This window comes from Oncorhynchus kisutch, linkage group LG15 (genome assembly GCF_002021735.2).
Source record: "Oncorhynchus kisutch isolate 150728-3 linkage group LG15, Okis_V2, whole genome shotgun sequence".
Lineage (NCBI taxonomy): Eukaryota > Metazoa > Chordata > Actinopteri > Salmoniformes > Salmonidae > Oncorhynchus > Oncorhynchus kisutch.
Window position 1 is genome coordinate 87,881,828 of NC_034188.2, and position 15,363 is coordinate 87,897,190.

At 42.2% G+C, this 15,363-nt stretch overlaps 1 protein-coding gene across 2 annotated transcripts in view; it reads right to left on the bottom strand.

Moving 5' to 3' along the window:
* Window positions 1-15,363, bottom strand: part of LOC109886971 (small G protein signaling modulator 2) — a 196,417-nt gene that overhangs the window by 51,463 nt on the left and 129,591 nt on the right. For both annotated transcript variants that reach the window (XM_031791255.1, XM_031791256.1), the window contains exon 8: window positions 397-521. In XM_031791255.1, the coding sequence (XP_031647115.1) occupies window positions 397-521 (125 nt within the window). The remainder of the gene's footprint in view (window positions 1-396; window positions 522-15,363) is intronic.

Sequence of the window (15,363 nt, forward strand, 5' to 3'; positions counted from 1 at the left end):
GTCAACGGAAAATGTTGCTGGATCAAATCTCAGAGCTGACAAGGTTAAAAAAAATCTGTCGCTCTGCTGCTGAACAAGGCTGTTAAACCAACTCTTCCTGGGTAGGCTTTCATTGTAAATAAGAATTTGTTCTTCACTGACTTGCCTAGTTAAATAAAGGTTAAATAGATTTTTTTTTAAATTGAAATGGTGAGGTTGTCTTAAAGGGGAATGATTTAGAACGCCAGCTAATTGTAACTGTACATAGATTTACTTCCTAAAGTGTTTCCATTCCCCTTTAACTCTCTGACCGGGAAATGTGTTCAGTGGGTCACAGACCAGTTAAAATGGAGGGTCTACCACCTCACAATATGTTTCTATGTACTTCGTGTTTATGTCCTGCAGAGCTGAACCTACCTCTTCTCCAGGTCACAGTCCCCCAGGGTGCCGTTGATGAGCTGGTTAGGGGTCCACTTCAGAGTGAGGTTGTCCCCTGACTGATGAAGGGACAGGTACCCCCGCAACACCTCCATCTCTTTCTTCTATTGGGGGGGGGGGGGGGGCAAAGAGCTCTATTTTCATGTCATCAGATCATAGCACCGGTTCCATTCTAAGTAACAATGCTGTTTATCAAACTTCAGGCGGTGCTACGGTCAAATTAAAAATAAAGCTATTGGCCAGGCACACCAGTGGTTGGGTTAGCATTGAAAAACAAGAAGCATATGCAGAAATGTCTCTCATCCCTACGGTTAGTGAATATTATGTTGTCACGGAGCTAGTTTCTTCCACTGGTCCTGGAGCCTGTCATGGACTTTACCCAGTACAGGGACGTTTTAGTCAAAAGCCTGGTTGCCTCTACCAGGAGGCTGACACTTGGCCGAAAGTGGGTCTTCCAGCAAGACAAAGACCCCAATACACTAATCAAAATCAACAAAGAAATTGTTAATTGAATCCATAAGAACAGACGAAGGTTATCAAGCATCTGGAAGGATTCTGTATGGAGGAATGGTCTAAGATCCCTCCCAATCGTATAAAACATTTTAGAAAAGTATTGAAAACAAGGGAGAGCACTGGAGTATTGAAAACAAGGGAGAGCACTGGAGTATTGAAAACAAGGGAGAGCACTGGAGTATTGAAAACAAGGGAGAGCACTGGAGTATTGAAAACAAGGGAGAGCACTGGAGTATTGAAAACAAGGGAGAGCACTGGAGTATTGAAAACAAGGGAGAGCACTGGAGTATTGAAAACAAGGGAGAGCACTGGAGTATTGAAAACAAGGGAGAGCACTGGAGTATTGAAAACAAGGGAGAGCACTGGAGTATTGAAAACAAGGGAGAGCACTGGAGTATTGAAAACAAGGGAGAGCACTGGAGTATTGAAAACGGGATGGTGCTGAAATATTGAAAACAGGGATGGGTGCTGGAGAATTGAAAACGACAGGCTACTGGAGTATTAAAAGCAGGGGAGGGTGCTAGAGTATTGAAAACGAGAGGCTACTGGAGTATTGAAAGCAGGGGAGGATGCTAGAGTATTGAAAATGGGAGGGTGCTGGAGATTTGAAAACAGGGGGATGCTGGAATATTGAAAACAGGGAAGGGAGCTGGATTATGGAAAACGGGGGAGGATGCTACATAATTGAAAATGGGGGAGAGTACTGGATTATTGAAAACAGGGGGAGGGTGCTGGAATATTGAAAACGGGGAGGGTGCTGGAATATTGAAAACAGGGAAGGGTGCTTGAGTATTGAAAACGGGATGGTGCTTGAGTATTGAAAACGGGATGGTGCTGGAATATTGAAAACAGGGGAGGGTACTGGATAATTGACAATGGGAGGATGCTACAGAATTGAAAACAGGGGAAGGAACTGGAATATTGAAAACGGGAGGGTGCTGGAGTATTGAAAACATAGGAGGGTTTTATTGAAAACAGGGGAGGGTGCTGGAGATTTGAAAGCAGGGCTGGGTTCTGGAGTATTGAAAGCAGGGCTGGGTTATGGAGAATTGAAAGCAGGGCTGGGTTCTGGAGAATTGAAAGCAGGGCTGGGTTCTGGAGTATTGAAAACAGGGCCGGGTGCTGGTGTATTGAAAACAGGGATGGGTGCTGGTGTATTGAAAACTGGGATGGGTGCTGTTGTATTGAAAGCAGGGGAGGGAGCTGAATTATATAAAACAGGGTAGGGTGCTGAAGCATTGAAAATGGGAGGGTGCTAGAGAATTGAAAACAGGAAGGAGGTTGGAATATTGAAAACAGGGAAGGGAGCTGGAGATTTAAAAATAGGGAAGGGTCCTGGAGTATTGAAAATGGGGGAGGGTGATGAAGTATTAAAAACAGGGGAGGGTGTTGGAATATTGAACATGGGAGGGTGCTGGAGTATTGAAAATGGGGGAGGGTGATGGAGTATTAAAAACAGGGGAGGGTGTTGGAATATTGAAAATGGGAGGGTGCTGGAGTATTGCAAACAGGGATCGATGCTGGAGTATTGCAAACAGGGATCGATGCTGGAGTATTGAAAATTGGAGGGTGCTGTAAAATTGAAAGCAGGGCTGGGTGCTGTAGAATTGAAAGCAGGGCTGGGTGCTGGAATATTGAAAACGGGAGGGTCCTGGAGTTTTGAAAACAGGGGATGGTGATGGAGTATTGAAAACTGGGGAGGGCGCTAGAGTATTAACAGGGGAGAGTGCTGGAGTTTTGAAAACAGGGTAGACTACTGGACTATTGAAAACAGAGGAGGGTGCTGGAGAATTGTAAACAGGGGAGGGTGCTGGAGTATTGAAAACAGGGATGGGTGCTGGAGAATTGAAAATGAGAGGGTACTGGAGTATTAAAAACAGGGGAGGGTACTGGAGAATTGAAAGCAGGGGAGGATGCTAGAGTATTGAAAACGGGGGAGGGTGATGGATTATTGAAAACAGGGGAGCTGGAATATTGAAAACGAGGGAGGGTGCTGGAGTATTAAACATGGGAGGCTGCTGGAGAATTAAAAACAGGAGGGTGCTGGAGTATTAAAAACAGGGGAGAGTGCTGGATTATTGAAAACAGGGGAGGGTGGTAGAATATTGAAAACAGAGAAGGGAGCTGGAGTGTTGAAAACAAGGCAGGGTGCTAGAGTATTAACAGGGGAGAGTGCTGGAGAATTGTAAACAGGGGAGGGTGCTGGAGTATTAATTTTCGTCAAAAACAACTTTAAATTGAGGTAGTGCTTTTGATTTGACGGTCCACAAATTCGCAATTAAACCCACTGACGTGTTTCTACGCTCGCTAGCCAAGTTTGATCAAGGATTTCTATTGGAGAAGCAGTTTCTGCCTATTTTCACACTGTATTGTGTTTCATAGAGGAGCCGTTATACAATTCCACAAACAGACGCGTTCCAGCAAGTATATCTCACTTGTCACACCCCCAAAGCCAATTCCTCCTTTGGCCACCTCTCCTTCCAGTTCTCTGCTGCCAATGACTGGAACGAACTACAAAAATCTCTGAAACTGGAAACACTTATCTCCCTCACTAGCTTTAAGCACCAGCTGTCAGAGCAGCTCACAGATCACTACACCTGTACATAGCCCATCTATAAATAGCCCAAACAACTACCTACTGTATTTATTTATTTTTGCTCCTTTGCACCCCAGTCTTTCTACTTTGCACACTCATCTACTGTCAAATCTACCATTCCAGTGTTTTATTTGCTATATTGTATTTACTTCATCACCATGGCCTATTTATTGCCTTTACCTCCCTTATCTCACCTCATTTGCTCATATGGTATATATAGACGTATTTTTCTACTGTATTATTGACTGTATGTTTGTGTATTCAATGTGTAACTCTGTGTTGTTGAATGTGTCGAACTGCTTTGCTTTATCTTGGCCAGATCGCAATTGTAAATGACAACTTGTTCTCAACTTGCCTACCTGGTTAAATAAAGGTGAAATAAAAAATAAATAAAATAAAATATAGGGAGGAGACAAACAGACTGGATTATATAGGGAGGAGACAAACAGACTGGATTATATAGGGAGCAGACAAACAGACTGGATTATATAGGGAGGAGACAAACAGACTGGATTATATAGGGAGGAGACAACCAGACTGGATTATATAGGGAGCAGACAAACAGACTGGATTATATAGGGAGGAGACAAACAGACTGGATTATATAGGGAGCAGACAAACAGACTGGATTATATAGGGAGGAGACAAACAGACTGGATTATATAGGGAGGAGACAAACAGACTGGATTATATAGGGAGGAGACAAACAGACTGGACTATATAGGGAGGAGACAAACAGACTGGATTATATAGGGAGCAGACAAACAGACTGGATTATATAGGGAGCAGACAAACAGACTGGATTATATAGGGAGGAGACAAACAGACTGGATTATATAGGGAGGAGACAAACAGACTGGATTATATAGGGAGGAGACAAACAGACTGGATTATATAGGGAGGAGACAAACAGACTGGATTATATAGGGAGGAGACAAACAGACTGGATTATATAGGGAGGAGACAAACAGACTGGATTATATAGGGAGCAGACAAACAGACTGGATTATATAGGGAGGAGACAAACAGACTGGATTATATAGGGAGCAGACAAACAGACTGGATTATATAGGGAGGAGACAAACAGACTGGATTATATAGGGAGGAGACAAACAGACTGGATTATATAGGGAGGAGACAAACAGACTGGATTATATAGGGAGGAGACAAACAGACTGGATTATATAGGGAGGAGACAAACAGACTGGATTATATAGGGAGGAGACAAACAGACTGGATTATATAGGGAGCAGACAAACAGACTGGATTATATAGGGAGGAGACAAACAGACTGGATTATATAGGGAGGAGACAAACAGACTGGATTATATAGGGAGGAGACAAACAGACTGGATTATATAGGGAGGAGACAAACAGACTGGATTATATAGGGAGGAGACAAAAAGACTGGATTATATAGGGAGGAGACAAACAGACTGGATTATATAGGGAGGATACAAACAGACTGGATTATATAGGGAGGAGACAAACAGACTGGATTATATAGGGAGGAGACAAACAGACTGGATTATATAGGGAGGAGACAAACAGACTGGATTATATAGTGAGGAGACAAACAGACTGGATTATATAGGGAGCAGACAACCAGACTGGATTATATAGGGAGCAGACAAACAGACTGGATTATATAGGGAGGAGACAAACAGACTGGATTATATAGGGAGGAGACAAACAGACTGGATTATATAGGGAGCAGACAAACAGACTGGATTATATAGGGAGCAGACAAACAGACTGGATTATATAGGGAGGAGACAAACAGACTGGATTATATAGGGAGGAGACAAACAGACTGGATTATATAGGGAGCAGACAAACAGACTGGATTATATAGGGAGGAGACAAACAGACTGGATTATATAGGGAGGAGACAAACAGACTGGATTATATAGGGAGGAGACAAACAGACTGGATTATATAGGGAGGAGACAAACAGACTGGATTATATAGGGAGCAGACAAACAGACTGGATTATATAGGGAGCAGACAAACAGACTGGATTATATAGGGAGGAGACAAACAGACTGGATTATATAGGGAGGAGACAAACAGACTGGATTATATAGGGAGGAGACAAACAGACTGGATTATATAGGGAGGAGACAAACAGACTGGATTATATAGGGAGGAGACAAACAGACTGGATTATATAGGGAGGAGACAAACAGACTGGATTATATAGGGAGGAGACAAACAGACTGGATTATATAGGGAGCAGACAAACAGACTGGATTATATAGGGAGGAGACAAACAGACTGGATTATATAGGGAGGAGACAAACAGACTGGATTATATAGGGAGGAGACAAACAGACTGGATTATATAGGGAGGAGACAAACAGACTGGATTATATAGGGAGGAGACAAACAGACTGGATTATATAGGGAGGATACAAACAGACTGGATTATATAGGGAGGAGACAAACAGACTGGATTATATAGGGAGGAGACAAACAGACTGGATTATATAGGGAGGAGGCAAACAGACTGGATTATATAGGGAGCAGACAAACAGACTGGATTATATAGGGAGGAGACAAACAGACTGGATTATATAGGGAGCAGACAACCAGACTGGATTATATAGGGAGCAGACAACCAGACTGGATTATATAGGGAGCAGACAAACAGACTGGATTATATAGGGAGGAGACAAACAGACTGGATTATATAGAGAGCAGTCAAACAGACTGGATTATATAGGGAGGAGACAAACAGACTGGATTATATAGGGAGCAGACAACCAGACTGGATTATATAGGGAGCAGACAAACAGACTGGATTATATAGGGAGGAGACAAACAGACTGGATTATATAGGGAGGAGACAAACAGACTGGATTATATAGGGAGGAGACAAACAGACTGGATTATATAGGGAGGAGACAAACAGACTGGATTATATAGGGAGCAGACAACCAGACTGGATTATATAGGGAGCAGACAACCAGACTGGATTATATAGGGAGCAGACAAACAGACTGGATTATATAGGGAGGAGACAAACAGACTGGATTATATAGGGAGCAGACAAACAGACTGGATTATATAGGGAGGAGACAAACAGACTGGATTATATAGGGAGCAGGAAAAAAGACTGGATTATATAGGGAGGAGACAAACAGACTGGATTATATAGGGAGGAGACAAACAGACTGGATTATATAGGGAGCAGACAAACAGACTGGATTATATAGGGAGCAGACAAACAGACTGGATTATATAGGGAGCAGACAACCAGACTGGATTATATAGGGAGCAGACAAACAGACTGGATTATATAGGGAGGAGACAAACAGACTGGATTATATAGGGAGGAGACAAACAGACTGGATTATATAGGGAGGAGGAAACCAGACTGGATTATATAGGGAGGAGACAAACAGACTGGATTATATAGGGAGCAGACAAACAGACTGGATTATATAGGGAGCAGACAGACAGACTGGATTATATAGGGAGCAGACAAACAGACTGGATTATATAGGGAGGAAACAAACAGACTGGATTATATAGGGAGGAGACAAACAGACTGGATTATATAGGGAGCAGACAAACAGACTGGATTATATAGGGAGCAGAGAACCAGACTGGATTATATAGGGAGGAGACAAACAGACTGGATTATATAGGGAGGAGGAAACCAGACTGGATTATATAGGGAGGAGACAAACAGACTGGATTATATAGGGAGCAGACAAACAGACTGGATTATATAGGGAGCAGACAGACAGACTGGATTATATAGGGAGCAGACAAACAGACTGGATTATATAGGGAGGAAACAAACAGACTGGATTATATAGGGAGGAGACAAACAGACTGGATTATATAGGGAGCAGACAAACAGACTGGATTATATAGGGAGCAGAGAACCAGACTGGATTATATAGGGAGGAGACAAACAGACTGGATTATATAGGGAGCAGACAAACAGACTGGATTATATAGGGAGGAGACAAACAGACTGGATTATATAGGGAGCAGACAAACAGACTGGATTATATAGGGAGGAGACAAACAGACTGGATTATATAGGGAGCAGACAAACAGACTGGATTATATAGGGAGGAGACAAACAGACTGGATTATATAGGGAGCAGACAAACAGACTGGATTATATAGGGAGGAGACAAACAGACTGGATTATATAGGGAGCAGACAAACAGACTGGATTATATAGGGAGCAGACAAACAGACTGGATTATATAGGGAGGAGACAAACAGACTGGATTATATAGGGAGGAGACAAACAGACTGGATTATATAGGGAGCAGACAAACAGACTGGATTATATAGGGAGGAGACAAACAGACTGGATTATATAGGGAGCAGACAACCAGACTGGATTATATAGGGAGCAGACAAACAGACTGGATTATATAGGGAGGAGACAAACAGACTGGATTATATAGGGAGCAGACAACCAGACTGGATTATATAGGGAGCAGACAAACAGACTGGATTATATAGGGAGCAGACAAACAGACTGGATTATATAGGGAGGAGACAAACAGACTGGATTATATAGGGAGGAGACAAACAGACTGGATTATATAGGGAGCAGACAAACAGACTGGATTATATAGGGAGCAGACAAACAGACTGGATTATATAGGGAGGAGACAAACAGACTGGATTATATAGGGAGCAGACAAACAGACTGGATTATATAGGGAGGAGACAAACAGACTGGATTATATAGGGAGGAGACAAACAGACTGGATTATATAGGGAGGAGACAACCAGACTGGATTATATAGGGAGCAGACAAACAGACTGGATTATATAGGGAGCAGACAAACAGACTGGATTATATAGGGAGCAGACAAACAGACTGGATTATATAGGGAGGAGACAAACAGACTGGATTATATAGGGAGGAGACAACCAGACTGGATTATATAGGGAGCAGAGAACCAGACTGGATTATATAGGGAGGAGACAAACAGACTGGATTATATAGGGAGCAGACAAACAGACTGGATTATATAGGGAGGAGACAAACAGACTGGATTATATAGGGAGCAGACAAACAGACTGGATTATATAGGGAGGAGACAAACAGACTGGATTATATAGGGAGCAGACAACCAGACTGGATTATATAGGGAGCAGACAACCAGACTGGATTATATAGGGAGCAGACAAACAGACTGGATTATATAGGGAGGAGACAAACAGACTGGATTATATAGGGAGGAGACAAACAGACTGGATTATATAGGGAGGAGACAAACAGACTGGATTATATAGGGAGGAGTCAAACAGACTGGATTATATAGGGAGCAGACAAACAGACTGGATTATATAGGGAGCAGACAAACAGACTGGATTATATAGGGAGGAGACAAACAGACTGGATTATATAGGGAGGAGACAAACAGACTGGATTATATAGGGAGGAGACAAACAGACTGGATTATATAGGGAGGAGACAAACAGACTGGATTATATAGGGAGGAGACAAACAGACTGGATTATATAGGGAGGAGACAAACAGACTGGATTATATAGGGAGGAGACAAACAGACTGGATTATATAGGGAGCAGACAAACAGACTGGATTATATAGGGAGGAGACAAACAGACTGGATATATAGGGAGCAGACAAACAGACTGGATTATATAGGGAGCAGACAAACAGACTGGATTATATAGGGAGGAGACAAACAGACTGGATTATATAGGGAGGAGACAACCAGACTGGATTATATAGGGAGCAGAGAACCAGACTGGATTATATAGGGAGGAGACAAACAGACTGGATTATATAGGGAGCAGACAAACAGACTGGATTATATAGGGAGGAGACAAACAGACTGGATTATATAGGGAGCAGACAAACAGACTGGATTATATAGGGAGGAGACAAACAGACTGGATTATATAGGGAGGAGACAAACAGACTGGATTATATAGGGAGGAGACAAACAGACTGGATTATATAGGGAGGATACAAACAGACTGGATTATATAGGGAGGAGACAAACAGACTGGATTATATAGGAGGAGACAAACAGACTGGATTATATAGGGAGGAGACAAACAGACTGGATTATATAGGGAGCAGACAACCAGACTGGATTATATAGGGAGCAGACAAACAGACTGGATTATATAGGGAGGAGACAAACAGACTGGATTATATAGGGAGGAGACAAACAGACTGGATTATATAGGGAGCAGACAAACAGACTGGATTATATAGGGAGCAGACAAACAGACTGGATTATATAGGGAGGAGACAAACAGACTGGATTATATAGGGAGGAGACAAACAGACTGGATTATATAGGGAGCAGACAAACAGACTGGATTATATAGGGAGGAGACAAACAGACTGGATTATATAGGGAGGAGACAAACAGACTGGATTATATAGGGAGCAGACAAACAGACTGGATTATATAGGGAGCAGACAAACAGACTGGATTATATAGGGAGGAGACAAACAGACTGGATTATATAGGGAGGAGACAAACAGACTGGATTATATAGGGAGGAGACAAACAGACTGGATTATATAGGGAGGAGACAAACAGACTGGATATATAGGGAGCAGACAACCAGACTGGATTATATAGGGAGCAGACAACCAGACTGGATTATATAGGGAGCAGACAAACAGACTGGATTATATAGGGAGGAGACAAACAGACTGGATTATATAGGGAGCAGACAACCAGACTGGATTATATAGGGAGCAGACAAACAGACTGGATTATATAGGGAGGAGACAAACAGACTGGATTATATAGGGAGGAGACAAACAGACTGGATTATATAGGGAGCAGACAAACAGACTGGATTATATAGGGAGGAGACAAACAGACTGGATTATATAGGGAGGAGACAAACAGACTGGATTATATAGGGAGCAGACAAACAGACTGGATTATATAGGGAGCAGACAAACAGACTGGATTATATAGGGAGGAGACAACCAGACTGGATTATATAGGGAGCAGACAAACAGACTGGATTATATAGGGAGGAGACAAACAGACTGGATTATATAGGGAGGAGACAAACAGACTGGATTATATAGGGAGGAGACAACCAGACTGGATTATATAGGGAGGAGACAAACAGACTGGATTATATAGGGAGCAGACAAACAGACTGGATTATATAGGGAGCAGACAAACAGACTGGATTATATAGGGAGCATACAAACAGACTGGATTATATAGGGAGCAGACAAACAGACTGGATTATATAGGGAGGAGACAAACAGACTGGATTATATAGGGAGGAGACAACCAGACTGGATTATATAGGGAGCAGAGAACCAGACTGGATTATATAGGGAGGAGACAAACAGACTGGATTATATAGGGAGCAGACAAACAGACTGGATTATATAGGGAGGAGACAAACAGACTGGATTATATAGGGAGCAGACAACCAGACTGGATTATATAGGGAGCAGACAACCAGACTGGATTATATAGGGAGCAGACAAACAGACTGGATTATATAGGGAGGAGACAAACAGACTGGATTATATAGAGAGCAGTCAAACAGACTGGATTATATAGGGAGGAGACAAACAGACTGGATTATATAGGGAGCAGACAACCAGACTGGATTATATAGGAGCAGACAAACAGACTGGATTATATAGGGAGGAGACAAACAGACTGGATTATATAGGGAGGAGACAAACAGACTGGATTATATAGGGAGGAGACAAACAGACTGGATTATATAGGGAGGAGACAAACAGACTGGATTATATAGGGAGCAGACAACCAGACTGGATTATATAGGGAGCAGACAACCAGACTGGATTATATAGGGAGCAGACAAACAGACTGGATTATATAGGGAGGAGACAAACAGACTGGATTATATAGGGAGCAGACAAACAGACTGGATTATATAGGGAGGAGACAAACAGACTGGATTATATAGGGAGCAGGAAAAAAGACTGGATTATATAGGGAGGAGACAAACAGACTGGATTATATAGGGAGGAGACAAACAGACTGGATTATATAGGGAGCAGACAAACAGACTGGATTATATAGGGAGCAGACAAACAGACTGGATTATATAGGGAGCAGACAACCAGACTGGATTATATAGGGAGCAGACAAACAGACTGGATTATATAGGGAGGAGACAAACAGACTGGATTATATAGGGAGGAGACAAACAGACTGGATTATATAGGGAGGAGGAAACCAGACTGGATTATATAGGGAGGAGACAAACAGACTGGATTATATAGGGAGCAGACAAACAGACTGGATTATATAGGGAGCAGACAGACAGACTGGATTATATAGGGAGCAGACAAACAGACTGGATTATATAGGGAGGAAACAAACAGACTGGATTATATAGGGAGGAGACAAACAGACTGGATTATATAGGGAGCAGACAAACAGACTGGATTATATAGGGAGCAGAGAACCAGACTGGATTATATAGGGAGGAGACAAACAGACTGGATTATATAGGGAGGAGGAAACCAGACTGGATTATATAGGGAGGAGACAAACAGACTGGATTATATAGGGAGCAGACAAACAGACTGGATTATATAGGGAGCAGACAGACAGACTGGATTATATAGGGAGCAAACAAACAGACTGGATTATATAGGGAGGAAACAAACAGACTGGATTATATAGGGAGGAGACAAACAGACTGGATTATATAGGGAGCAGACAAACAGACTGGATTATATAGGGAGCAGAGAACCAGACTGGATTATATAGGGAGGAGACAAACAGACTGGATTATATAGGGAGCAGACAAACAGACTGGATTATATAGGGAGGAGACAAACAGACTGGATTATATAGGGAGCAGACAAACAGACTGGATTATATAGGGAGGAGACAAACAGACTGGATTATATAGGGAGCAGACAAACAGACTGGATTATATAGGGAGGAGACAAACAGACTGGATTATATAGGGAGCAGACAAACAGACTGGATTATATAGGGAGGAGACAAACAGACTGGATTATATAGGGAGCAGACAAACAGACTGGATTATATAGGGAGCAGACAAACAGACTGGATTATATAGGGAGGAGACAAACAGACTGGATTATATAGGGAGGAGACAAACAGACTGGATTATATAGGGAGCAGACAAACAGACTGGATTATATAGGGAGGAGACAAACAGACTGGATTATATAGGGAGGAGACAAACAGACTGGATTATATAGGGAGCAGACAACCAGACTGGATTATATAGGGAGCAGACAACCAGACTGGATTATATAGGGAGCAGACAACCAGACTGGATTATATAGGGAGGAGACAAACAGACTGGATTATTTAGGGAGCTGACAACCAGACTGGATTATATAGGGAGGAGACAAACAGACTGGATTATATAGGGAGCAGACAACCAGACTGGATTATATAGGGAGCAGAGAACCAGACTGGATTATATAGGGAGGAGACAAACAGACTGGATTATATAGGGAGCAGACAACCAGACTGGATTATATAGGGAGCAGACAACCATACTGGATTATATAGGGAGCAGACAAACAGACTGGATTATATAGAGAGGAGACAAACAGACTGGATTATATAGGGAGGAGACAAACAGACTGGATTATATAGGGAGGAGACAAACAGACTGGATTATATAGGGAGCAGACAAACAGACTGGATTATATAGGGAGCAGACAAACAGACTGGATTATATAGGGAGGAGACAAACAGACTGGATTATATAGGGAGCAGACAACCAGACTGGATTATATAGGGAGCAGACAAACAGACTGGATTATATAGGAAGCAACTTTCTCAGAGTTTATTTACTAACTACCCCAATGCTTTACTGACCATCCCTGAGTTCAAACAGACTGGATTATATTATTCAGGTAATCAATCAAATGTATTTTATGAAGCCCCTTAAAACACCAGCATTTGACTTTCACAGAAACCCAGCCTAAAATCACAAAGAGCTTCACAGAAACCCATCTTAAAATCACAAAGACCTTCACAGAAACCCAGCCTAAAATCACAAAGACCTTCACAGAAACCCAGCCTAAAATCACAAAGAGCTTCACAGAAACCCAGCCTAAAATCACAAAGACCTTCACAGAAACCCAGCCTAAAATCACAAAGACCTTCACAGAAACCCAGCCTAAATCACAAAGAGCTTCACAGAAACCCAGCCTAAAATCACAAAGACCTTCACAGAAACCCAGCCTAAAATCACAAAGAGCTTCACAGAAACCCAGCCTAAAATCACAAAGAGCTTCACAGAAACCCAGCCTAAAATCACAAAGAGCTTCACAGAAACCCAGCCTAAAATCACAAAGACCTTCACAGAAACCCAGCCTAAAATCACAAAGAGCTTCACAGAAACCCAGCCTAAAATCACAAAGAGCTTCACAGAAACCCAGCATAAAATCACAAAGAGCTTCACAGAAACACAGCCTAAAATCACAAAGAGCTTCACAGAAACCCAGCCTAAAATCCCAAAGAGTTTCACAGAAACCCAGCCTAAAATCACAAAGAGCTTCACAGAAACCCAGCCTAAAATCACAAAGAGCTTCACAGAAACCCAGCCTAAAATCACAAAGAGCTTCACAGAAACCCAGCCTAAAATCACAAAGAGCTTCACAGAAACCCAGCCTAAAATCACAAAGAGCTTCACAGAAAACCCAGCCTAAAATCACAAAGACCTTCACAGAAACTCAGCCTAAAATATAAAAAAACTTCACAGAAACCCAGCCTAAAATCACAAAGAGCTTCACAGAACCCAGCCTAAAATCACAAAGACCTTCACAGAAACCCAGCCTAAAATCCCAAAGACCTTCACAGAAACCCAGCTTAAAATCACAAAGAGCTTCACAGAAACCCAGCCTAAAATCACAAAGAGCTTCACAGAAACCCAGCCTAAAATCACAAAGACCTTCACAGAAACCCAGCCTAAAATCACAAAGACTTTCACAGAAACCCAGCCTAAAATCACAAAGAGCTTCACAGAAACCCAGCCTAAAATCACAAAGAGCTTCACAGAAACCCAGCCTAAAATCCCAAAGAGCTTCACAGAAACCCAGCCTAAAATCACAAGAGCTTCACAGAAACCCAGCCTAAAATCACAAAGACCTTCACAGAAACCCAGCCTAAAATCACAAAGACCTTCACAGAAACCCAGCCTAAAATCACAAAGAGCTTCACAGAAACCCAGCCTAAAATCACAAAGACCTTCACAGAAACCCAGCCTAAAATCACAAAGAGCTTCACAGAAACCCAGCCTAAAATCACAAAGACCTTCACAGAAACCCAGCCTAAAATCACAAAGAGCTTCACAGAAACCCAGCCTAAAATCACAAAGACCTTCACAGAAACCCAGCCTAAAATCACAAAGAGCTTCACAGAAACCCAGCCTAAAATCACAAAGACCTTCACAGAAACCCAGCCTAAAATCCCAAAGATCTTCACAGAAACCCAGCCTAAAATCACAAAGACCTTCACAGAAACCCAGCCTAAAATCACAAAGAGCTTCACAGAAACCCAGCCTAAAATCACAAAGAGCTTCACAGAAACCCAGCCTAAAATCACAAAGACATTCACAGAAACCCAGCCTAAAATCACAAAGACCTTCACAGAAACCCAGCCTAAAATCACAAAGACCTTCACAGAAACCCAGCCTAAAATCACAAAGAGCTTCACAGAAACCCAGCCTAAAATCACAAAGAACTTCACAGAAACCCAGCCTAAAATCACAAAGACCTTCACAGAAACCCAGCCTAAAATCACAAAGAGCTTCACAGAAACCCAGCCTAAAATCACAAAGACCTTCACAGAAACCCAGCCTAA